The 22,397-nt window shown below is 49.3% G+C and overlaps 9 protein-coding genes across 9 annotated transcripts; 3 read left to right on the forward strand and 6 right to left on the reverse strand.

Moving 5' to 3' along the window:
- Window positions 1–22: 22 nt before the first annotated feature.
- Window positions 23–1,322, reverse strand: BDV37DRAFT_262527 (60S ribosomal protein uL29). Its single transcript, XM_032083432.1, has 4 exons — window positions 1,272–1,322; window positions 1,048–1,187; window positions 585–810; window positions 23–487 (listed from the first exon to the last, which is right to left on the reverse strand). Exons 1-4 carry the CDS (start codon window positions 1,272–1,274, stop codon window positions 482–484), a joined length of 375 nt encoding a protein of 124 aa, XP_031936070.1. The 5' UTR covers window positions 1,275–1,322; the 3' UTR covers window positions 23–481.
- A 294-nt stretch (window positions 1,323–1,616) lies between these two features.
- Window positions 1,617–2,691, forward strand: BDV37DRAFT_22356 (putative vesicle transport v-SNARE protein Gos1). Its single transcript, XM_032080217.1, has 3 exons — window positions 1,617–1,761; window positions 1,844–1,957; window positions 2,018–2,691. Exons 1-3 carry the CDS (start codon window positions 1,696–1,698, stop codon window positions 2,519–2,521), a joined length of 684 nt encoding a protein of 227 aa, XP_031936071.1. The 5' UTR covers window positions 1,617–1,695; the 3' UTR covers window positions 2,522–2,691.
- A 3-nt stretch (window positions 2,692–2,694) lies between these two features.
- On the reverse strand, window positions 2,695–4,202 carry BDV37DRAFT_22411 (mitochondrial ATPase complex subunit ATP10). Its single transcript, XM_032080234.1, has 2 exons — window positions 3,625–4,202; window positions 2,695–3,555 (listed from the first exon to the last, which is right to left on the reverse strand). Exons 1-2 carry the CDS (start codon window positions 4,038–4,040, stop codon window positions 2,862–2,864), a joined length of 1,110 nt encoding a protein of 369 aa, XP_031936072.1. The 5' UTR covers window positions 4,041–4,202; the 3' UTR covers window positions 2,695–2,861.
- A 664-nt stretch (window positions 4,203–4,866) lies between these two features.
- Window positions 4,867–6,743, forward strand: BDV37DRAFT_262546 (DNA-directed DNA polymerase IV). The gene is made up of 3 exons (XM_032083433.1): window positions 4,867–5,009; window positions 5,084–5,459; window positions 5,510–6,743. The coding sequence occupies exons 2-3, from the start codon at window positions 5,088–5,090 to the stop codon at window positions 6,689–6,691; spliced, it is 1,554 nt and encodes a 517-aa protein (XP_031936073.1). The 5' UTR covers window positions 4,867–5,009; window positions 5,084–5,087; the 3' UTR covers window positions 6,692–6,743.
- A 570-nt stretch (window positions 6,744–7,313) lies between these two features.
- Window positions 7,314–10,792, forward strand: BDV37DRAFT_262548 (uncharacterized protein). Its single transcript, XM_032083434.1, has 7 exons — window positions 7,314–8,351; window positions 8,447–8,952; window positions 9,012–9,123; window positions 9,181–9,548; window positions 9,604–9,993; window positions 10,050–10,239; window positions 10,304–10,792. Exons 1-7 carry the CDS (start codon window positions 7,847–7,849, stop codon window positions 10,411–10,413), a joined length of 2,181 nt encoding a protein of 726 aa, XP_031936074.1. The 5' UTR covers window positions 7,314–7,846; the 3' UTR covers window positions 10,414–10,792.
- A 287-nt stretch (window positions 10,793–11,079) lies between these two features.
- Window positions 11,080–12,919, reverse strand: BDV37DRAFT_275852 (uncharacterized protein; the record flags this gene model as incomplete). Its single annotated transcript, XM_032085460.1, has 5 exons — window positions 11,080–11,230; window positions 11,300–11,659; window positions 11,732–11,964; window positions 12,585–12,642; window positions 12,714–12,919. The coding sequence occupies 5 exons, from the start codon at window positions 12,917–12,919 to the stop codon at window positions 11,080–11,082; spliced, it is 1,008 nt and encodes a 335-aa protein (XP_031936075.1).
- A 1,222-nt stretch (window positions 12,920–14,141) lies between these two features.
- On the reverse strand, window positions 14,142–16,635 carry BDV37DRAFT_262553 (uncharacterized protein). Its single transcript, XM_032083435.1, has 2 exons — window positions 15,635–16,635; window positions 14,142–15,566 (listed from the first exon to the last, which is right to left on the reverse strand). The coding sequence occupies exons 1-2, from the start codon at window positions 16,355–16,357 to the stop codon at window positions 14,199–14,201; spliced, it is 2,091 nt and encodes a 696-aa protein (XP_031936076.1). The 5' UTR covers window positions 16,358–16,635; the 3' UTR covers window positions 14,142–14,198.
- A 1,072-nt stretch (window positions 16,636–17,707) lies between these two features.
- BDV37DRAFT_262556 (uncharacterized protein) lies at window positions 17,708–20,232 on the reverse strand. Its single transcript, XM_032083436.1, has 2 exons — window positions 19,765–20,232; window positions 17,708–19,701 (listed from the first exon to the last, which is right to left on the reverse strand). The coding sequence occupies exons 1-2, from the start codon at window positions 20,117–20,119 to the stop codon at window positions 17,993–17,995; spliced, it is 2,064 nt and encodes a 687-aa protein (XP_031936077.1). The 5' UTR covers window positions 20,120–20,232; the 3' UTR covers window positions 17,708–17,992.
- Window positions 20,233–20,436: 204 nt separating this feature from the next.
- On the reverse strand, window positions 20,437–21,717 carry BDV37DRAFT_262557 (uncharacterized protein). Its single transcript, XM_032083437.1, has 4 exons — window positions 21,363–21,717; window positions 21,271–21,299; window positions 21,058–21,195; window positions 20,437–20,999 (listed from the first exon to the last, which is right to left on the reverse strand). Exons 1-4 carry the CDS (start codon window positions 21,517–21,519, stop codon window positions 20,643–20,645), a joined length of 681 nt encoding a protein of 226 aa, XP_031936078.1. The 5' UTR covers window positions 21,520–21,717; the 3' UTR covers window positions 20,437–20,642.
- Window positions 21,718–22,397: the final 680 nt, after the last annotated feature.

Consider the following 22,397-nt stretch of genomic DNA (forward strand, 5'->3'; position numbering starts at 1 on the left):
ATGTGTGATATCTCGACTAGGTGTTGTTGTCTGGGGGCATAAGGACCAGTCTAATAGAGATCTTAGGTCTACGTGGTTGTGTATGAAGACGATGATAGCGCAGAATCCCGGACCAAGAACATTCATCTGTCTGGATTTGTTCCTTGTAACACCACCATAGGATTCCTATTAAGCATAAATGGTACTGCATGGAAACGAGTATCGACCAGGAAAGACCCCTTCTCGAGCCATCGCCCCTAAGGAATTGGATTGCCGGATTCTAAGGAACTCGTCACATCACGGTCGGAAGTCGTGCATTATCATTGTCATGTCAAGTAAAGCCTTCATTTAATATCGACTTGCATCTTTTTCTAAGATACATAATCAATTTCTTTTAAAAGACGTTTTTGGTGCAACCGACCCACACAAGGTGGTCCAACCCGTCATCTTTATAACGACGTTCCCGGAACTCCATCTAAATCCAGACACGACCCGACTTCATTTAAGCCTGTTCGAATCACCGATCAGCACTGGTTCACTTTTCCGAAGAGCATGGTCTTCCCAGCTGCGAGCGTAATCTCGTCGGGAAGATGACGGCCTCATACCTTAACAGCGAACTTGCGCTGAGGGAAGTGGATCTCGCGCTTCTTCTGTCTCTCGGTCTTGAGGGAGGCCTCGTGCTTGGTAAGGCGGCGACGGAGATCACGGGTAAGCTTGGGGCGGAGATCGAGAGGGAGGTACTTCTTGTTCTTGTAGAACAAGCGGAGCTGAGCGCGCTGGTTGGCGTTGATGACGGTGTGGACACGAGCAATCGACTTGCGGACGTCGTGGCTGTAACAGATTCACAATCAGCATTTTCTGGTCTGCTTCCGTTTTCCCTTGTGGTTGTGTGCAAGTAAAGGAAAAAAAATTGCGCGGTCGTTGCAGTCCCTTCTCTTTTCACAGTATCTGTAGAGTTTTCATCTCTTTCCCCCCCCCTCTTCCTTCCAGCGCACATATTCTTTTGGGTATTGGCGTAACCAGGTGTAAAACAGGGATTTCGAAAAGGAAAAGCAATTTCAAACGCACATTCTCTGGGTCTTCGACGAGGCACCGCCAGTGATCTTCTGGACGCGGAGCTGGCTAAGCTCCTGCTTCAGCTCCTCCAGCTGCTTGGTGAGATCATCCTTGTTCTTTCCCCAGAGCTGACCAGCCTTGACCTTGGAAGACTATCGACGAAACCGTTAGCAACCATTAATTCGAACGCGAAAAATTCACCAGTATCGTCATCATCCTGGCGCAGCGCAACATACCATGGTGGGCGGTATTGTCGTGTCGTGCGGTTGTCGACGAGAGGATTGAAGATGGACCGGGTCAATTTGGGATGTTCGTTGTGGGACTAGGGTTATTTTTTTCTTGCGTGTGGTGCGCCGCCGTAAGCGGGCACGTGATGCAGCTGTGGCTGGTGCCTTGTGATGACGCCGCCTCCGCCTCCGCCTTACCAGACTCGGTGATGGGAGCCGCGGATGCTTTTGGGGGATTGCCTTGCGTTTCGTTTCCCGCTGGTCGGTCAACTTAATACTCACTTGTGCTTTTAGTCGGGGGTTTCTCGGGTTGAAGATCTTCTTAGCCTGATACGGGGAATTATATTACTTGACCTCTCTGTTCATTGATTCATTTGAGATACTAGCACCCTTATCTTGACCTTACCCCCATATACTTCTATACCCACTCTCCATGGCGGCCTCAACAGGTACCGGGTGGGCTCAGCTCCGGCAGCAAGCCCGCTCTCTCGAAACCCAGGTACGGACTGAATAGACCCAGAGGAGTCCTGAAAACCGCACTAGGAAGCATAGAGCAGCATGCTAACTCATATCGCTTTTAGACTGAAAGCCTATTCCACTCCTACTCGCAATATGCGTCGATGACAACCCTCCCCCGAGACCCAACTGAGGAAGAACTCCGACTGGAATCACAACTAAAAGGATTGCTCGAAAAGGTACACTCTCAGATAGGCCATCCCTCTTCCGACAGAATGCCTCACTAACTCCCACCCCAGCGTCAAGCCCTCGTCTCTCAACTCTCCCGTCTCCTCGACTCCGAAGCCACCTTGACCTCCTCCGCCCTGAAACAGAACAACCTCGCCCGCCACCGTGAAATCCTCCAAGACCACCGCCGGGAACTCCAACGGCTCACCGCCGCCATTGCAGAATCGCGCGACCGCGCAAATCTACTCACCAATGTCCGCTCCGACATCGATGCCTATCGGGCGTCGAATCCCGCCGCCGCCGAAGCCGACTACATGCTCGAGGAGCGGGGTCGGATCGACCAAAGCCACAACGTGATAGACGGCGTTTTGAGCCAAGCATACGCCATCAACGAGAACTTCGGGCTTCAGCGCGAGACGTTGGCCAGTATTAATCGGCGCATTGTTGGAGCCGCTAGCCAGGTGCCCGGGATGAATGCGTTGATCGGGAAGATTGGGTCGAAGCGGAGGCGAGATGCGCTTATCTTGGGGGCCTTTATCGGATTTTGCTTTTTGATGCTGCTTTGGTTCCGATAAGTGCATGCTAGGTCCGCTTTAGCTTGGTGTCAGATCTCTACTTTAGCGGTGTGATTTTCTGGTTTCTTTGTCATCTATTATACTGCTGTCTATAGTGTGAGGGCGTTATGGGATTGGGCACTTCTCGCTGCTGCTATACAGGAAATGTTAATTTGTGGGTCCTGAGGTTTGGTTTCTTGTATCATTTGCTTGGTGTACAGGGACGACCCAAATCATACTTATTGATGATCTGCATGTGCTGATTGGTTGTACGATGGGTTGTGGCCGAGCTCGGTGGACAGTGAATGGGGTAATCCGTAATATAATACATATATATATACATGATGACTATTTATGCTTCTCATGGTCTCATGACAACCCGGGGCTTTTGAGCTGCCGACGCAGTTTGGTTCTTTCTTTCCCACTCTGTGGCCGGTAACTCAGACTCCATACTGACCTTCTTCTCTTGGATCAGTTTGCGAATCCCGTTGTTGAGTGCCTCGAGCTCATGTTCCTCTGCGGACCCGCTGCCTGCCCACCGAATGCGACAGTTTTCATCCAAGAGATAAACGTATCCAACCTTGCTGTTCATCATCCCGATAGACTCCTTAACGCCCTCTGTGACACCCTTGCGAACCAGGAAATAGCGCCTATGTTGCTGTTCAGGCAACTTGTTCCGCATCCGCCACATGAATCTGCGAACCAGCCATGCCTTGAGAGCATTCTCTTCTAGGTTAATATCCACCTTCTGAACCATATCGCCACCACTCTTAAGCGCCTCATAGAGGCCCGGATTCTGTTCGGGGCCCGTGAAAGTCGCAACCTGCGTCTCCGCCCAAACACTGGAGAAAAGATTCACGACGGAAATTCTGCCCCGAAGCTGCGAGGTGGTATCCTGCGGTTCCTTGGGCGATGCGAGTGTGGTACCGTGCATGTTGGGGAAGTAGAGCGCCTTGTCTCGTTTGAATAACCGGGGGCCGGAGTAGAAGGTCTTTCCTTCGTGGTGGCGGAGGTTCGACCATTCTCGGAAATATGGCTTTGCGACTTGTCTTGTTCTGTTATTGCATACAAATCGGGTCAGTAACTGGGTATGGACTACTTGGGAAGGCTAGAGATGTTCGTACAGTTCCTTGCGACGCTCCAGATGTTTATCATAATTGACAAAGTCGTCTCGTCTTTGCCGGAGAGATCGCGAATCAATACCGGTGTTCTGTCCTTCTTGCGGAGGAATCACCGAACCAATTGGACGGTCGAGAGTCGGAGGAACGAAGTCATCGTCGCCGGGTTCGGGGGCCGCAGAAGGAGGTGACGACGGGGATGGATTCTGCTTAAATTGGACTTTATTGTACGCTGTTGGATTGGGTACAGCCGTCTTTGCTGCTTTATCATTGTTGCTGCTGCTGGCGTAGTAGCGCAGCGCGGGCTTAAGTCGAATAGTTGAAGTGGCAGCGGCATTGCGGAATTGGCAGCTGAGACAGCGACCTCCCTGGAGCAGAGTGACCTCTGTGAAAGAGGATAGAAGTATAGATCGCTTCCACATTCTGACTGACGACCAATGTCAATTTCAACAGTGGTGGTTGTTGACTGGGCCTATCTGCTTCGAAAGATCCACATGCTTTACTTTTCGGGAAGTTAGATTGAAAGCCCGCGATCCCGTGACTAGGCGGCATTTTCGTGTCGCTCCCCACGCGTGGTTGCCTTCGGGCGTGTTTCTTGCATATTGGTCCCTGTTGGTCACCGACCACTTGCTGTGATTAAATTGAAGTATTGGGAATATACGTACATATACCGTCACCTGCTGGGCAGGTTCGGGATTCCATCACCCATGGCTCTACGGATTCCGGAGGATATGACATCGACATTATATGAGCCCGGAGATGGTGCAAAGCACCTCGGACAAAGATGCCTTTTTCCAAGGACTTGAGAGGCTAGATGCTTTGGTGGATGACTCGGGTGATGATTCCGATGAGAGGTTTTCTCAGCTTATCGCACTGGCGAAAGACTATGTTGAGCCTGTTCACCAAGCTGGGCCTGCTCTTTCCGATTCACTGGTGAAGAAAACAGGTGCACTGGGAGCAACTTCCACTTTAAAGTCACCTTCACTTGATGCCACGGACCAGGGAAAGTGCAGAAACACATCTATAATTGTTATCCAAGATGTACAGGATTCTACTGTGAAAGGGTCAAGCATCATGGGACCTCCGAAGAAGAACAATGTCGACGGCAAGAAGAAGAAGCGAACATCTACTACGAAGATAGTTCCGGAACAGCATCAAATCTTCAAGGGCCTCGTGTTCTGTCAGTGATCAGTTTTACTTCATTTAAACCTTGCTGTCTGATCTTCATTGTGCTGACTGGTCTTTCAGTCTTCTTCCCGAATAGCGACGTTTCGCCCTTACGGCGGCTGCGCATCCAGCGAGCGCAGGAGTATGGTGCTCTCTGGGCTCGCACTTGGGGTGATAATGTCACGCATGTGATTGTTGACAAAGGTTTGACTTTTCAGGAGGTTCTGAGGCATCTCGGTTTGGAGACGTTTCCGGTTAGTCTAGAGCATTGGCCTTTTTACTTCTCTTGCCTACTGACTTTGATGAAGCCGAACATTGCCCTCCTCGATGAGAGTTATCCCTCGGAATGCATAAAGTTTCGAACGGTCATAAGTACATCTCATGTGCGATTCCGAATAACAGGGATGCCGGTCGTCTCAAAAGCAACGGAGGAACCCCAGCAAAATGAACCCTCGGATGAGTCTTTGCCGTTGAAACCAACTGGTAGACAAAAGCGACAGCTTGAAACTCAGTCTCAGCCCTCTGAGAGCGAAGACGACTCGGAATACCCTCCCGATGCACAAAAGCCCAACGGCTACTCAGACGAGGCACAGAAGGAGGTGGTCTATGAGCCACTTCGTGAGCGAGATGCCTTGGATGACATGATTGATGAAGCAAAAGCTGTGAAGGACTTGGTACGACTAATCCATTGCATTAACATATACCATGCTGAACATCAATATAGCCTTTGGAGCCGTTGGACTCTCTTGATGATGAACCTACCACCGAAGAGGCCGATCTGGAGACCTCCGAAGAATCAGAGTGCCAGCCAAACCCGCGAAAGAGAAAAAGAACCTCCAAATTGGATAACGAAGGAAAAGATGATTGGCAACAAAAATTTACCTGCATGCAGAAGCATGATCCGAAGTCGAATCCCGAGAATCCCAACAGACGGACTATTGATGTCCTTCAGCAGATGCTGGACTATTATACACGGACTGATGACCACTGGCGTACGCTTGCCTATCGCAAAGCTATCGCCGCTCTTCGGAGGCAGCCAAAGAAGATTGTCACGAGATTGCAGGCAATTGCTCTCCCAGGAGTAGGGCTGCGCTTGGCAGATAAGATCGAGGAAATTGTGTGCACAAACCGGCTCCGTCGCTTGGAAAGTACCAATATTACACGCGAGGATGTCATACTCCAAGAGTTTTTGGGTGTTTACGGAGCTGGGATTTCACAGGCCTCGAAGTGGGTTGCTAAAGGCTATAGATCACTAGAGGATCTAAGGACTAAAGCGTCCCTGACCCCTCAGCAACAAATCGGTGTCGAGCACTACCATGATTTCTCTCAACGGATCCCGCGAAAAGAAGTAGAGACACATGGCGAGATCGTCCAAAGGGTCGTGCAAAAGGCAGACCCTGGAATGCAGGTCATCATCGCTGGGTCTTACCGACGTGGCGCTGCTGACTGCGGAGACATCGATCTACTAATCACCAAGCCAGATGCGACGATTGAGCAGATTCGAGCCTTGATGATGGACGTGGTAGTCCCGAAACTCTTCAAACGGGGCTTCCTACAGGCCAGCTTGGCGATTACGTCGCGAGGGGATGGGTCTAAGTGGCATGGCGCATCTCTAGCTCCGGGCAGCCAGATCTGGCGACGGATCGATCTTCTTTTCGTGCCGGGCTCGGAGATTGGCGCTGCACTGCTTTACTTTACTGGGAATGACATTTTCAATCGAAGCATGAGGCTATTGGCAAGCAAGAAAGGCATGCGGTTGAATCAGCGCGGACTATATACGGACGTACTGCGAGGGCCGCAGCGGGTGAAGTTGAACACCGGTCGGCTGCTTGAGGGTCGTGACGAGCGACGCATTTTCGAGATTCTGGGAGTTCCATGGCGTCCTCCCGAACATCGTATATGCTGACGTGCCCGGTCTTTTTTTTTTTTTTTTTTTTTTTTGGTTCTGTTTTTTTTTTCGGAACCGGTAATGCTTTTTGGGAATATGCTTCATGACAGATAACATTTGATGCATAACTAATACTTCTTTTTATTGCTTTAGGTATATACTCTGGCTGCTCCGCTTCCAGACCGACTTCTCATCTTGCATGAATTCGCTGTAGTGTCACTGCAGGATTGTTACAAAGTTTTTATGGAGTAGATATGGAAAACTAAGCATGACGCTGGCCCGAGTGGTCTGTATCATAATGATGAAGCTGATGATGTTGTTGCTGTAAGGGCTACAGCCAGAAGCGGTAAAAGTGAACAATCCGTATGTATTGTACGGGAGTAACCTTTCCGTAAGCTTTAGGAGGTATCTTTTGTGTGGCCCAGGGTAGGACAGGAACTTGGCGACTTTTGAACATGCCAGAAGGAGGCTCAATAAACGAGGGTTAAGACCTTCACCATTTGGTAGGGTGGCGAAAAAATGACTGTGTGTTGAATTGAAAGTCACGCGTGAATCCAGTTCATGATCCCGTGAGGTCACACCCCAAACGTATTCCTAAAATCCAAAAGAAAAATAAAAAATAAATAAAACAAGACATCATTTCCACCCCTGTCACCGATCTCATCACCGCCTTTCATGCGGTGAAGCGCATGCAATAGAACACTGAGGGCGGCATCCGTCAGACCGCCCGTGGAAAAGTGCAAAAGTCATCGTTTTGCCGTTGCTTCCAACAATTATTCCTCCTCCATCCCACTCTTCCTGTCTCTCCACCTTATCGCACTCCCCATCACAGCTGTTATTCTGCCGTTATCAATCGTCTGGTGGCTTGTGAATCGCCTGCAGTTTGGCCCATCGTCATTGTCACATCCGCGACACACGCGGGTGGTTGTTGTTTTTTGTGTGCTTTGTGGCCCACTGGTATTTTGCCGTCCCGACCAATCCACCCCTCGTCATCCTTTGTGCGCGCGATTCGATCCACCATTCGTATTTCTGCTGTCGCTTCTGAATCCCTCTGTAAGGTCGAGCGTGTCCTAATTATCCCCATCGGGACCTCTGGCCCTGGGAATACTCGACGCCTTTGGCTCCCGACCCTTCCTGTCGAGTCCTTGTGTTGCCCCGTCTCACTCACCCGTCATGGGTCGCAAACCGAACCAGCTGATCCTCGAGTTCTTCATTCGAGGCCAGAAACTCGAGGATGCCAGTAACCGTTACCAGCACACATGCAAAGCCTGCGGAGAGAAATTTCCCAAAGGTCGCATCGACAGTTTAACCAACCATCTCGTCAAGAAGTGTCAAGCCATCCCGCTGCGAGACCGTCAACGCGTCCTGTTGCGCCTCCACGAACTTCCCGATCTCGCCGACGGTGACCAGAACAAAGACCCGAGTGTCGCGGGCCAAAACAAAGGAAAAGGATCGGATCTACCTTTTGCCACTCGCCAGAATTTCGATGGTCTGAATGTCCTAGCTGAGGCCTCAAGACAGGTGGGCGCGTCCGACCAGACTAAACGGGGCGGGCCTGCGTATACACAATCGGTTACTGTCGGTGGTAAGACGGTCGTTGTCGACCCTGCGCTTGAAGCCGAGGGCTTTCAGGGCCATCCGCAGGCCGAGCACGTCGAGGAAGACGTGAAGCCACCTGGTAAGCTGATTTCGTCCCTTTCCTTCATTCTCTTTGTTTTGTCGCTGGCTTTCGTCGGTTTCATTGGTGTCGCACTAACTAATATCCTCTTGTAGGAACTCCCCAAGGCTCTAACGCAACGCTTCCATCCCTCCCCAATGCTTCGCAAGATCAACCTGCGTCCGCGTCTCCTCCGCTGGCGGAAGCTTCGCTGACGCCTGACCCCACCTCCAATGCTCGCCAGTCGCAACTTTCCATGATAGCCGCCTCTGCTAGCGAGATGGTGCCACAGGGAATGCCGTTGGACCATGACATCGTCGATGGCTTGCCGAAGGTGGGCTCATGGAACCAACAGCTCTCCACTCAGGAACAGCTCCTATTTGATAGTCTCCATGAACATGACCCTACTCTTACTGCTGCGACGCAGCGGGCTGCTGCTTTCCCACGTCCTATCGCGATGAACCCTAACTCACAGGCGAAGGGATTCGTAAATGAATTCGGTAACTCGACTAAACCGACAAAGCCCAAGGTACGCGGGCGGTTTTCTGCGGCTAGACGTAGAGAGGTTCAGGAAGTCAGAAAGCGCGGCGCGTGTATCCGTTGCCGCATGCTCAAGAAACCTGTACAGTTACCCCTCATCTTTCTGTTTTGTTGGGCGCGCAACTAATTGTGATTCTTCAGTGCTCCGGTGATAGTCCTTGCACTACCTGTGCCAGTGTAGAAAGCGCGCGGCTGTGGAAGCATCCATGTATTCGGACGCGGATTGCGGAAGAGTTTGACCTGTATAATGCCAGTAAGTATTTTGTTCCTCACTCTGCATTTAGTTTGTGTTGGGTGACTGACCGCCTAGACTTGCACGCCACCCTGGCATATCACGACGTAAGCGGTATCCGAAACCAGGTCAAGTTTGAGCATTATGCCGGCCGTATTGAGATTACCCACTTTGAAGAGAGCATGGTGTATGTCACCTTTAGTGCGCTCCAAGGCCACAAGCCATCTACCTCAACGCTTGATCCCCAACTTCAAGGGCTGGGAGACGACTCGCAATTCCAAGGACCCCTTCACGAAGTTTTCTTGCTTGACAACGATGCAGACGATGTGCCTGGAAAGCTTGAGATGTACATCAAAAAGACTGCACCTTTCTTCTACGAGAGAGAAGCCTCTGAGGTCATGAGGCCCACACTGCTGCTTGCCTCAGAGTTGAGTCAGCAGAAGAAGGTATTTACTATTGCCCACGCTACTGTTTGAGGAAGCACAAGCTAAATGGTTACAGGATATCCTACTGGAGCGGGTGCTAGAACTCTGGGTCGCGACTCACATTCTCGTCGACTCAGATTTGCGTTGGAGAACATTCTATAACCCGACCCTTCCTCCTACTTCGATGCACGCTCTCGCGCAGCCATCGGATGATGGACGCATGCCGATCGACGAGGTCACCAACGCTGAGTCTTATGCACTCTTGTGCAGCCAATTACGCTCAGCAACCGAGAAGCGTGCCTCGCAACTGAGCAAGTCGGTAATGAACGACCTCGAACGGCGCCTGCTTCAGCGTCAGCAGAGTGGCTGGTTTGAGACGTTCTTGGTTGCCCTCATCCTCTTGAATTGTGTGGAGAGAACCTGCTGGCTGTTCCGCTCTTGGGAAGACGAGGCGTTTGCACAGCGCGTAAGTCTCTTTGAAGCTCTAGTTCTTAGATTGCATTGTTTTCTAACGCACCATAGTGGCCTCTGGACAAACGTCCTCCCTACTACGCAACCCAGGGCGATCGTTTCTCTGATATTCTGCATATGCTGCTGAAGATGCGCAGCCTGCCGCCCAAGGCAACCCCACGTCCCGACAATGGTATCTTGAAGGCGGTGGACGGTAGCGACATGAACGCAGCTCGCTGGTTTGATATGATTAAAGTTTCCCGTGAGTATACCACACACCACTGTACCCGGAACCACAGAACCTTAGCTTACAGGCAACACCACAGCTCTGTACCTTGAACAACGACAGGCCGCCGTCTTCGATCCCAACGACTCTCGCTCCCTTGATCTCCGCTACGGAGCAAAACTGTTGCCACCAACAAACGTTTACACATGATTTGCGCTGGTCCACAAACTGTGAACTGATGAAACCAAACGAACCAATGACTTTTGAAAAGATTGATTGAAGCCGGTTTTCCGTGATAGGTATTGTACTGGAACTGGGGTTTGAAGGAGGGTTTTGCAATGGAATTAGCTTGTTGAAAAAAGGGCATTTATGGGGTTTTTCTTTTTCTTTCCCCCTTTTATTTATTTCTCTTCTCTTCTTTTCTTTTTTTTTAACCTTCTCTTTGAAACCGAGCACCCAAGTGTAATCTACAGATTCCGTGTCTTCCTCCCGTGTCGATGCACGAATCCCCATGATTTCTAGTCCTAGCCATGAATGGAAAAATAATAATCATCCCCGCTGACCAAGCAGGGCGGAATCTCGAATGAGAAATATGGGTTCTTGGGGAATATAATAAGAATAAATATGGTATCGAGCATATATAACAAGTAGCTAGTAAACAAGAAATAAAAAGAAGAAGAAAGCCGAAAGAAGTATAGTACAAGAACAAAAATAAACCACAAGAGAGGCAAATACACGCCAAACACACAACTTCAGAAAGGTTAAACTCTAACATTGAATCAAGAAAGGAGAGAACCAAAGAACCCCGGGCAATTTATAGTAACGGATAATAGTCCACATCACTTGTCTGGGCCCCTTTCAGGGCATATTGTACATTCATCCCGTAGGATGGGGTGAACCGTCTTTAGGTGATTGCCCAGGGGTGTGGAGCAGGATGTCCCGTAGGGTCACGGTTATTTCGTTATTCTCGGGTTTGACTGTCGCTTGATTATTCTGAGGCGCAGAAAATGACGCCGGGGTAATAAAACTGTTGAACCCAGGTACGTCCGTACCTGAGTCGTCTGGCGAAAGAGGCCTGACATTCCCCGTTTCGGACGGGGATGCAGATGGTCCAATTGAGGGCATTGGTGTCTTGGCGGTTTGGTTATTGGTGTTTTCTTTGCAAGGGAGAGCCAGCATGGAAACCGGTTGATCGAAGAAACTTGAGTCGAATGCTTGCCCATCGAATATATTCGTGCTCAGGAGCAAGATATGCACGTTATATCGCTCGCAGGCTTCCGTTAGGTCTTTGAGGTACTCGTTCGATGGATCCTCTGAATATGTAAGAACTGGGCCCTGGGGGTTGTGGACGCAGAGAGGTTGGATGGGATTGGCACAGATGTGAGGGCCGTCTGTTGCTACGACTATGGCGTGGTAGCCCTTGTGTTTTGTGTCGTTGTAGCTTTTGACGTATGCGCTGTGGTTCCTTTGGTTAATCTACTGGCATGGTATGTAGAGCGAATAGAGTGTTATAGGGGAGATAACTTACTAGCTTTTAGTGGCAAACGAGATTATACTAGCAATTGTTTGCATGAGCACGGAGTCTTCGAAGAAAATGACTTCATCAGAAAGAGGGGAGGACGAGGACGGTCTACCCTCTCCGGTGAGAACCATCTTAAGGATATGGGATGCCTCGGATAATTGAAGAGGAAATCCTATGGGTTCATACCCACCGCTGGTCTTGGCGAAGTCGATGAGGAAGAATTTCCCTGCATATCGACACTATCGATGGTTAGTTCATGTTCGTTGGTGAAGAGGAAGTATATCGGCTCACAGTCATTCCTGCCATGGCTTATTGAATGATTTTGAATCAGGCCTCTTCCAGAGCACAAGAATCATGGCATGAAACACGTGATGAAATGGTTGATATGAGAAATAGACAGAGGAATGGCTGTGTTTTATATTAGAGGGTGAAAGCAACACAGGTGAATAACACTCTGTAGGAATTTCCATGACATTGAAAAGCCTAGACCTCTGTGATTCACCACTGTGGATACAGCCAATAGAAACAGTAAAAAATAAGACCAGTGAATAGAAGCAGCAAGCGGGATATCGGAGAATATCTAAAACTACCAGTCTTGGGAACTGGTTGACTCATCCATCCAATAGCAAAAGGAGGGAAGGGGGCAAGAAAGAAATGGCACCAAATCCAATTCCCTCCTAACATTCACCAAATAGACTATACAAAGAAGGGGAATAACCCAGTAAGAACAAAGCCAACACACCATCATCAGTCATAATACAACATAAAGCGCATAATACAAATAATAGTGCAGTCTTTTTCATAGAGCCACTATCGAGTCCGGGGGCTGTGAATTCCCTTGCACCTGCTCTAACACTACTGCGTAGTATTTCCCCTCTTCGGAGGTATCATGGTAAGGCCCGGCGCCCATAATCGACCTGTCTCCATTAGAATTGCTATGTTTTTATGCCGTTCGGGTATAGGGCAGAAGACAACGTAGAATACACACCATCCTTTATACTTCGGTTGGTTAAAGATATCTGTGAAAGCCTTTAGAATACGCAACGGTAATTCTAGAATCGAAGGGAGTTCCGGTCCAGGCCCACAGATGGGAAGACCCAGCTTGTTGACAGGGAGGTAAACGACCTCGGCGGTGTTTTGGGGATTGCGGGCTTCTTGAAAGATGAGAAGACGGCGGGATGGTGGTGGGGCCATTTTTTTTTTCTTTCTTTTCTTGTTCTTTTCCCTCTATTTCTGCGGTTGAGTCTTGCGATTGATTGATGTATTTTGTAGGACCTGTGTCAATGGTTCTTTCCCTGTTGCGCGTACGGGGGGTGTATAAGTTATGCGCGCTCCAATAGAAGCACAGGATCGCGTGGCGCAAATGATCGTTTGTCGTTAATCAAACAAACTCGGTAATCGTTGATATTATCGATAAATATGCTGCAGCCGCGATCCCGCTTATCGCTTTCGGTTGATCTGTGCGCAATTGAGTGCGGGATGGAACCCCTGAAGGCGGGGCAACAAATAGGAGAATGAACCAGTTTTTGAATCAATCTCAAGAAGATCCAAGCAATACACGAAATGGATATATGATGGAACGATGAAACGGATCGAAGGGGTCAATCAATTCTATAAAGAGTAAATCGCGTCCGGCCGCGTCGGCACGTGTTCGGGTGGGGGAAGCGCTTACTTTCATTCGACCATTCTATGACTAGTAGTAGAGGTTTAATGAAGCAGGAAACAACTCGAAACCACGAAAATGGCTTCTCGGCAAGCTTCTCACAAGTTGAACATGGCATATATATACACACATTGCAAGTACAGCATCGAACAAAGAGATAACGTTCGAGAATATCAACAGCTGGGTATCAAGTATCAAAAGAAATCATGTAGATCAACTGTCGCGTGCGAAAACAACGCTAGAAAACACCGTCAACTCTGGGCCTCCAGGACCAGCTATCTTCGATGTAACGCATAGAATGTCCAACACATGCAAATAAAGCAATTCCCTCCGGAAATGTCCTACGTATCGAGCTCTCCATCAAGTACACGTCGAGCAGCATCCAATCGCCGTCTCAGTTGACGTACGCGCTTGGGGTCTGGATCGGAGGAGGTTGTAATTGTCTGAAGATCCATGCAAACATCGCCCAAGCTCTTGAACAACTGTTCTAAGAGGCGCGTGTCATCCTCGTTGATTCCCATGTTGCCATTGGCCACGGACTTGGGATGGGGACTGGACGCCGCCCGCACAGTGGATACGAGGGAGGACACCAGAGATGTCGGAGTTGCAGACCCAGTCATAGATTGCCGGGGAGTCGAGAGATATTCATCCTCATTGCTCCTGCTGTTCAGCTGTCTTCGGACCGCGCGAGGCGTTCCCATCTCTGACTCGGAGCCAGTTGAGTGCCGCTTCTCAGCCGCAGGTTCAGAAGTATAGCGCTGATTGCTACGTAATTCTAATACCCTGTTAGTCTCTGGTGTATTTGACTTCTCAGCGGGTAGTAGACTCACCATCATTAAATTTCCTATCCCAATAGAGGACACTTTCAAGGTCGTCGTGGTCTCCTTCAGTCGCAGTCTCGTACGATGCTACGGTCGACAGAGATGCTCCGCTGTTTGTGCGAGAGTGACGGACGTGAGGGCGATCATGGATAGGCCGCGTTGTTTCGATAGACGAAGTTGAGACATTACTTGTTCTCCTTAACCTGGCTGAATAATTGCCCAGGGCACTGTGAAGGATGAAATTCTCGTAGTCAAATGCATCTTCACGTTCTTCATGAGGTCGAGAGTCAGAATTTGGGACTGCGGGAAATGCGTCCAAGTCCTCAAAGTCCTCCAGAGGCTCGCGCAATATCTCACTCAAGGCCTCACGGTCGATGTCAGAAGAGTCGTCGGAGTTGTATTCGCCTTCCTCTGCATCTTCGTACAAGCTCTCAATGACCGATTGCCCATCTTCGTCCACGGGTTCGACGACCTTTGGTTGCGGGGGTTTTACATTAGCATCAGATGTCTCGCTTCCGTAATGGCCAGTGACAGCCTCGTTGCCATCTCGTGTGTGTCCATGCTCTCCACTGCGTCGGGGCTCTTGAGTGTAATCTGGACTCCGTCCCGCGCCGGGTCGCAGATGACTGTCTCGTAGCTCCAGTGTATTGGTGAAGTACTGATCTGCCGCCGTCAAAGGACTGGGAGTCCGCAGACTCTGTAAGCTACGTCGACGTAGGTTGTCTTCCTGTGCTTTCACTTTCAGACTGGAGATTTTGATGTGCAGACCCTTCATCTGATCTTGGAGATCTCTCACTTGTAGCTGAGACTGTGACCGAGATGGAGGATCAGAAACAGGGTGGACCGAATGGATATCCTCTGCGCCTAACGTTTGATTCCCTGTATCTTCCTCTGAGATGCCCAGCCCACTAGGTGAACCCGAGTAGTCTTCCTGCAAGTTCGAGGGAGAAGTACGAGCAGAGTGTGGCGTTGACACAGACGCACGGTGCGTAAGATACGCCCTGTTTGGGTCATAGCGGAATGTTCGCTCAGCATTGTTGAAGTTGGACACACTGCTCGATCCTAGAGCACTGAGAGACCTGGACAAGTCTGGTTCGACAGTTGGGAGACTTGATTGGTCTGCTGATGGCAAACGTGTTTCGCTATACACCCGGGAATGACGATTGCTACCAGTGTCCTGGGATGAGGTATATGTTGCACGAGGACGAGTCGATGTTCTGCGATCCGCACGGGAGATCGATTGATACAAGCCGCCAACTGGTTGGCCCAACCCTATTGGGGACGGCGTTGGCGAGACCGAAAGTGATGGCGATGTCCGCATCGAAGTCCGAGCCCGAGTCAAGTTGCCTTCCATGAGCTACAATGATACACGTCAGTTCAAGTTCCATGAAGCAGCAACCCACTCCGTGCCTCTGCTTAACATACCGTGAGCCGTTTCTTTGCATTCTCCAGAATCCTTTCAGCTTCACTGCTCAGAATCACCGATGATAGCTCATCACCGGGGCCTCCTGCCTCCGTATTCGCTACTACTCTGCCAATGGCATTCTCCTTCATGATGCGAACAGCTTCGTTTAACTGCGCCTGGTCTAGAGCACGATCCTCTTGCGGAGTTCTCTGTCCGCTCTGGCGATTTTTGGTCCCCTCCAATGAAGACTCACTCGCGCCACTGATTGTAGAACTAGACGAGCTACTGCGCCCTCCTGTTTCCTTGGCCTCCGCGTCCTCTACCGTGCGCTGCGAGGCTGGTGAGCCTGCCTGTCGGCGGTTATGCGTGACTTCCAGGTTCGGCCCAAATCCGCTTACTGACGAAGTTGACGACATATCCTCCTCCCCGATATCAGACAGGCGACGACTCGCTTCAAGAGCATCGTGTTGCCAAGTGTGACGCGGAAAAGGCTTTTTCTGGGATCGGTGAGAAGCCATGGAAGCGCCATTTCCATTGTAATCTTGGGGAAAAGGTCGGTTGTTGTAGAACGATTGGAGATGGGACAGGGAAGGGAGGTTGAATGGCGGAGAAGGCGTGGAAGATTCGCGCTCGTCTTCAAACGGCAGGATCATATCCGGGTTGGATAAAGTCGGCGACGGTGGAATCGCCGGCGGAGGCGGCCTGTGATGCCGCGCATCCTCCATAGAGGAACCGTGTAACATGCTTCCAAGTTAAATCTGGAGGTTCGTGCTCAACGGCGTTCAAAGGTAACTCGGAAGCGTGTGGTGATGTAGTTCGCGGGTCGAGAAAAACCACCAATTAAAGTAATGTCATGGGTGAGAACGTGCCCGAGTCTGAAGAAGGGCTAGAACTGCGCGTTACTGGAATCGAGGGATGAGTTTAATTCATAAGTCGAGGTGAAATTTAACTGCCGTCGCAATGCAAACCCCAAGGCCAATGCGAATCCCAGTCAAGCGGGACAGGGCAGACGGAATTGAAAAAAAAAAAAAGATAAAAAAAAAAAAAGACAAAAGATAAAAGCAACGAGACGCGACGAGGATTATTAGGATTAAGAATTAAAATTAACAACTAAGAAATAGATAACAGAGGTAATTAGTACAACAACAGGAAGCGATGGAAGGCAACACAGAGAAAAGAAAGACAGCTGACACGCAGCCACCAGGCCCGGGTGAAATTGGGGGAGGAAAAAAAGGTAATAGTTAGTATTATTGTTTCGTTTTGAACTAGTGGTGTTATTTATTCTTTCTCTTTGGCTCTTGTTGTTTTGACCCTGACCGACTGGAGTAAATGAAAAAAGAGCCATAATTTTTCGTCGTTTCTGGCTGCCAGACCCAAAGAGGTAAGGATCGGACCTGTGGGGAGTGTCCACCGCGTTCATAAATGGAAGCTCTCTTACCGAAATTGTTCTAACTATCGACCCTATCTTGGATGTTGGGGAAGGGGTGGGAGTCCCTCAGGAGGGTGAACCGAGATGACTTGCAATCAGAGAGGAGAGTTGCATACATAACACTGCCCTGCATTGTCCACACAAGGGTACAGGCGCGAAGAATTCATATCTAATACTAGTAACAAGGAATAATATTAAAACAAGCCACTGGACGAACCTTAAATCACCTGCAGGCGGAGATCATCATTTCAAGAGATGCTCATGCTCACTTCGATGGCACCATGTAGCAAGACGAATCCTGCGCGTTCTTTCGTTTCTTTCATGCATGACACTTGCACTATTCCAGCGTCTCTTTATTTATTTTTACGTTTCTTATTTTTTATTTTCTCTCTTGACCATGTTTGATTACTACCTTATGGTTATTTTCCGTGACTGTTCTGTACCTTGAGTGGTTTGTACCCCTGAATGCCTCGGGGCTGATCCACGGATGCCTTAGGGTTGTCGTAACTCGTTCCAATGGTTCCGCGATGCCTTTAGCCGGGCCGCGGTGCAGATATACATCTTCGAGAAGTTTCCCTCTAACACACTGTAAGAGAGATATTACAATTCGCCTGGTGCTAGCGCCCTCAGCTATACGCTACTTATTACCGCCCTATTATATTTTATCCAAACAAGCCTTCAAAGAGTAACTAGTAGTGCTTCGTAGATATCAGTCGATTACGTTGAGGTCATTCGTACTGAACGGGAAGGAAACAAATGGATTGCTTTTTGATGACTTCATGGCCCTATACTCCCAGACCCTATACAGATAATAAATGCCAGTGCAAAGATATATCACAAAGTGAGAACGGGAAAGATTGAATTCCCAGAACCAATCATTATCCCAACCAATATTATACGGGATTCACTCGTCACCCGTCAAAAGATAGGCCAACACAATTCATCGAGTCTAGATCTTTTCCAGGAGCAACTTAGCACCGCTGCTGGTTGGGCCTGATTTCTTCTTGCTATCCTTTCCAGACTCGGCAGCGGCCTGTTGCAGAGCCTTCTTGCCCTTCTTCAAAGTCTTCAACAATTCAGCTTTCTTCTCAAACTCATCGGATTCCGTCAGGGCCACGACCACAAACACATTGGATCCGGTGGCCCATGACATGATCTCTTCCTGGATTTGTTCATACAGCAGTCCGTGGAAGTTCAATGGAGGCTGCACCTTCTCTACAACCTTCTCGGTACTGTTGAACCGACCTCCTTGAACGAGGGACTTCAGGAGTCGTCCAATAAAAGGCAAATCCTTGGTGTCAGAACGAGTTTTGGCAGCAACAGCAACGGCGGAGAGAGCGTCACTCTTGTCTCCATCGGCGTCAAAAAGAACCTCGGCAATGAACTGACATCCGAAGCTCGTCTCCAAGAGAGTGTCTGCGCGGGCGGCGATGAGCTCAAGCAAGGTTGGTGACGCAGCCTTGATCAGTTCTTGGCGTCGGACAGATGGGTCCTTCTTCGAAGTCTCCTGGCGAACTTCACGAACTTCCTTCAAGACTGGCTGATCGACTTCGGGCAAAAGCCACTTGGCCCGGTCTCCCACAAATGGAAACAGGATAGCGATACGGCCAGTCAAATCGTTGACCTGATAGAGTAGCTCTTCATTGCGTGCCTCCGCGTCGCCGCCTTGGTTCAGTAGCTCCGGGAAGATCATCTTCGCTGTAAGCTTGGTGTCGTCGATAACTTCATATGCTGCCAAGAGAACCATATGGCCGTGGAGGTCACCAGCCATTAGCTTGACGGTGTCTTTGTAGAACCGCATAAGCAGCTTGCGGTCTTTGGCGCTGGCATACGCCAAGCTCAGGCACATCAAGCGCGAGCCAGACTGGGTAAACGCCAAGTTCTTGACCAGATCACCTTCTTCGTCACCCTTGAGCAGCTCGATAAACTCATTGGCCTCCGAGCTGCCAGGCTTTGTGTTCAGGAAATATTGCAACATGGCATCATGGAGCATTGTGAATCCAGTGGTACGCTTCTGGATCAGCTGGTTGACAAGTTCGTGAAGGAAATGCATGATAGGTCCCCTCTTCTCCGGGCTCTCTTTAAGAATCTCGGAAAGCTCTGATGTCTTATCTTTCTCCTCCTTGAAGATACCGAATTCAGCACCATACCACTCGCGAAGAAGTTTTGCTTTCTGCTCCTTCGTCGCAACCTGCCGGTAAACATCGTCCAGAATCCAAGATGCTTCCGGGTGTCGGATGAGGCGCTTGACGTGACCGTAGAACTCTGGGATGATCAAGTCCCGAATCTCAGCATCGCCGTGGACGATCAGTTTACCAATCAAGAACTTAGCATAACGGCTCTGCGCAAGCTCATTGTAGTGACCCTTCAACTCTCGCGCAATCTGCTTCCGTTGCTCGATATTTGCGTACTTCAAGGCAGTCTGAATAACACGGACTGAATCGTGCTTGAAGACGAAGTCTCTCACTCGTCCAGTGATGATATCAAAAAGCTCGGCAATGAGTTTCTTTCTCTCTTCAAGTGGGACATGTGACTTTCGGCGCAGACGCTCCCACAGCTGCTTAGAGCGTTGAATCATATCGGCGTTAGGCTTTGCGGCTTTGCGCTCCTGCAAGAGAGCCTTTTGCTTTGCATGCGATTCCCGTGAGGATGTCTTGTCTGCAAGAGGTGAACAGTCAGCTTGATATCCAATATCTCGGGTGAAAAGCCTCATTATCATACTTTCCGCAGCCTTCTTCGGCTCTTCCTCCTTCTCTTCGTCTTCATCATCGTCGTCACCCCCGTCATTCATATCAACATCCTCGTCCTCGACATTATCCAGGTCATCAATTTCCGAGTCCTCAACATCGTCCAGATCGAAATCATCGTCATCTTCCTCCTCCTCTTCGACCTTCTTCTTTGAAGCTTTCTTATTCTTCTTCTCGGGCTTTGAGCTCTTCTTTGTCACGCTCTTTGAGCTGGATTTCTTCTCAGGCGCAGCCTTAGCTTTCTTCGTCGGCACGGTTGGTGTCTTGGTCTTTGTCCGCTTTCCCTTGCGCTCGTCGCCGGCGTCCACAGGACGCTTTACTCCGACCATGATTCTGTCAGTTTCTTGTATCCGCTTTTTTTTTTCAGTTCCAAGAAATCTGGAATTGGATATTTGAGGACTTTCTGGCGAGCGAATTCGGTACGTCACCCGCTGGAAATTTCCTTTTCGTTTGAATTACCGCTTCGGACATTTCTTTTTTTTTTTTTTTTTGCGCTCCGAAGACCTGGGGCGGTCGGCAAGTTTGTCTTGTTTGCATTTTACTGATAAGCCCTCTGCGTCCCGATAAGCAACTGTATGTATGTACCTCTTACGGAGTATGGGTGGCGAAAGAAAGGCATTGGGGATAAAAAATTTTTCTGGAGCTTGAACTCTATTGTCTCAGTATAATAAAGAAAATCATACAATCAATTAGACCGTAGGTATGCATAGCAATGGTGTTTAGGCCATAAACGCACAAGAATCCAAATCGAAGCGCATATATTAGTCGTCGATCGGGAAGAAACCCTGATCAATGGATCCCCCGAACGCCTACCCCATTCATTACTCAATATATATCATGGTTGCGAGAACCTCACGCATCGCGTAATTCCGACTCTACAGTTGGTGGTGACTTCATAGATCCCAGCTCTGATCCTACGTTGCTCTGTCCTCGTTTTCTGCCCGGGATGTGAAAGCCCAGTTTAGAGTTGCTTGATGTCTGGCTATCATTTGTGAAGTCGCCAAGTCGTGAGAATAAGCCTTTCTTTTTCGGTTTGGATTCGTTGTCGTCGTCGAGTCCAACATCCTCGAATTGTTCTTCTTCCATCGATGTGGGTTGCTTTTCCAGGCCCTTTGCGTAGGGGGTTGATAGACGGGAGAAACGTGAGTCAAGCGACGTGCGAGAGGGCATTGCGTCGCTATAATTTATAGGTGATCGGGCAGATATATCCTGGGATTAAGTATGCGTCAGATCCTCGAACATCCGCCGGGGTGGGCAAAAGACTCACGAACGACCGGCGATACGAATCGAAGGACTCGCGGGATATTGAGAACGGCTCATTCTCGTCGACGAGGTCGCGATGGTTCGAGGATCTATTGGAGCCCGGGTACCTGCGCCAGAAGCTCTGTTTTTCCGGCGGAGATGGCTATTGGTAGATGTTTAGCCGCAGCGCAACGATGCAATCACCAGCACGTGGTTGTGGAGGGGATCGTAGATTTACCGGAAGATACGCTCCATTATCGTCGACCACTGTTTTTCGCGAACAAGTATTAGCGACGTCTATATCCACAGCGAGGAGAAGAGAAAACATGCCACTCAATTTATATTCAGGCGGTTCATTGTCGGTGCTTTTCCTAATATTCAAGGGCGTTGAGTGATGGCTGTCTGCGGACAAGCGACTAACGTTATCGGCTTCCCCGCTATTCGGTAGCGCGGGCTTTTTGGTGAGGAAGTTGCGGAACGGGGTCATCTTTGGAAGAGGGAAGTCTTGCGGGAAATTTTAAATTGCGTAAAAGGTAATCGCTCTACCCTGCCGAGGCGACAATGGGTACAGAGGGTGAGGTAGAGAGGGTTTAAATGGATCGTACGAGTGGTCCAAGTCAAGAGACGCAACCTCACATGATCGGCGCCTCGGCGGCCGTACAAATAATGAAATGGTGATTTATCCGTTTGATGGAAGGGAATGGCTATCCCAGCAGGATAATTCATCTAATGTAAATTAAGGACCCACTAGCCAAGTGTGGGGGGCAATTGGATTGGTTGGTTTCGTTGTGAACTTCATAAAATGCTCGGCGAATGGAGTATAGGGTAGTACAACCTTGAGCTTACTACAAGCAAGCACTCTAGATCTACTGTTTTTCTCGACAACAAACGTATCAGCTGTACTAGAGGAGACGTCACTGTTTAAAAACATGTGGTAATGCAGTTGGTTGCGGCTCTTTGGAAATCTTACACTCGTTCCCTGGGTATGGTCCAGTCATTCAGAAACATAACTTATTAGGGCTTCAAGTTTTACTATACTACTGGTAACTTGAAAAAGCTTCCAAGTTACTACCTAGCATTTGCCAGCTCTGATTATGAATTTATTACCGCTACACAGTATCACTCATACCTCCCATTGGTCCCTTTCAAGGATTTGGCAATACCTACGACGATGTGTTGACTCATTCGTTGGTGTAGAGGCAGTGTCAGGGCTCTACGTACTTATTACCCAAAGGCTTCCTCTACATCTTGAGCTGTAGAGATGACACAATATTGTCATCTATACAGATTTTTCACGCAGCTGCCTACGCCATCAACTACGGTAGCGAGAGCTATGCTGTCATTGTAATGAGAGTATTTATACCG

This window comes from Aspergillus pseudonomiae (genome assembly GCF_009193645.1).
Source record: "Aspergillus pseudonomiae strain CBS 119388 unplaced genomic scaffold BDV37scaffold_112, whole genome shotgun sequence".
Lineage (NCBI taxonomy): Eukaryota > Fungi > Ascomycota > Eurotiomycetes > Eurotiales > Aspergillaceae > Aspergillus > Aspergillus pseudonomiae.

Excerpts from the sequence above, each read along its gene's own strand:
- BDV37DRAFT_262527 (XM_032083432.1), bottom strand. Across the intron at positions 811-1,047 it reads TCGTCGAAGACCCAGAGAAT|CCACGACGTCCGCAAGTCGA; the intron begins GTGCGTTTGAAA and ends AATCTGTTACAG.
- BDV37DRAFT_22356 (XM_032080217.1), top strand. The coding sequence starts at position 1,696 with ATGGCGGCCTCAACAGGTACCGGGTGGGCTCAGCTCCGGCAGCAAGCC. Across the intron at positions 1,762-1,843 it reads CCCGCTCTCTCGAAACCCAG|ACTGAAAGCCTATTCCACTC; the intron begins GTACGGACTGAA and ends TATCGCTTTTAG. Across the intron at positions 1,958-2,017 it reads TAAAAGGATTGCTCGAAAAG|CGTCAAGCCCTCGTCTCTCA; the intron begins GTACACTCTCAG and ends CTCCCACCCCAG.
- BDV37DRAFT_22411 (XM_032080234.1), bottom strand. The coding sequence starts at position 4,040 with ATGTGGAAGCGATCTATACTTCTATCCTCTTTCACAGAGGTCACTCTG. Across the intron at positions 3,556-3,624 it reads CTGGAGCGTCGCAAGGAACT|AACAAGACAAGTCGCAAAGC; the intron begins GTACGAACATCT and ends ATGCAATAACAG.
- BDV37DRAFT_262546 (XM_032083433.1), top strand. The coding sequence starts at position 5,088 with ATGAAGCCGAACATTGCCCTCCTCGATGAGAGTTATCCCTCGGAATGC. Across the intron at positions 5,460-5,509 it reads CAAAAGCTGTGAAGGACTTG|CCTTTGGAGCCGTTGGACTC; the intron begins GTACGACTAATC and ends ACATCAATATAG.
- BDV37DRAFT_262548 (XM_032083434.1), top strand. The coding sequence starts at position 7,847 with ATGGGTCGCAAACCGAACCAGCTGATCCTCGAGTTCTTCATTCGAGGC. Across the intron at positions 8,953-9,011 it reads GCCGCATGCTCAAGAAACCT|TGCTCCGGTGATAGTCCTTG; the intron begins GTACAGTTACCC and ends GTGATTCTTCAG. Across the intron at positions 9,124-9,180 it reads GTTTGACCTGTATAATGCCA|ACTTGCACGCCACCCTGGCA; the intron begins GTAAGTATTTTG and ends CTGACCGCCTAG.
- BDV37DRAFT_262553 (XM_032083435.1), bottom strand. The coding sequence starts at position 16,357 with ATGTTACACGGTTCCTCTATGGAGGATGCGCGGCATCACAGGCCGCCT. Across the intron at positions 15,567-15,634 it reads ATGCAAAGAAACGGCTCACG|CTCATGGAAGGCAACTTGAC; the intron begins GTATGTTAAGCA and ends GTATCATTGTAG.
- BDV37DRAFT_262556 (XM_032083436.1), bottom strand. The coding sequence starts at position 20,119 with ATGGTCGGAGTAAAGCGTCCTGTGGACGCCGGCGACGAGCGCAAGGGA. Across the intron at positions 19,702-19,764 it reads GCCGAAGAAGGCTGCGGAAA|ACAAGACATCCTCACGGGAA; the intron begins GTATGATAATGA and ends CACCTCTTGCAG.
- BDV37DRAFT_262557 (XM_032083437.1), bottom strand. The coding sequence starts at position 21,519 with ATGACCCCGTTCCGCAACTTCCTCACCAAAAAGCCCGCGCTACCGAAT. Across the intron at positions 21,300-21,362 it reads GCCTGAATATAAATTGAGTG|TGGTCGACGATAATGGAGCG; the intron begins GCATGTTTTCTC and ends CGCGAAAAACAG. Across the intron at positions 21,196-21,270 it reads ATAATGGAGCGTATCTTCCG|CCATCTCCGCCGGAAAAACA; the intron begins GTAAATCTACGA and ends ATCTACCAATAG.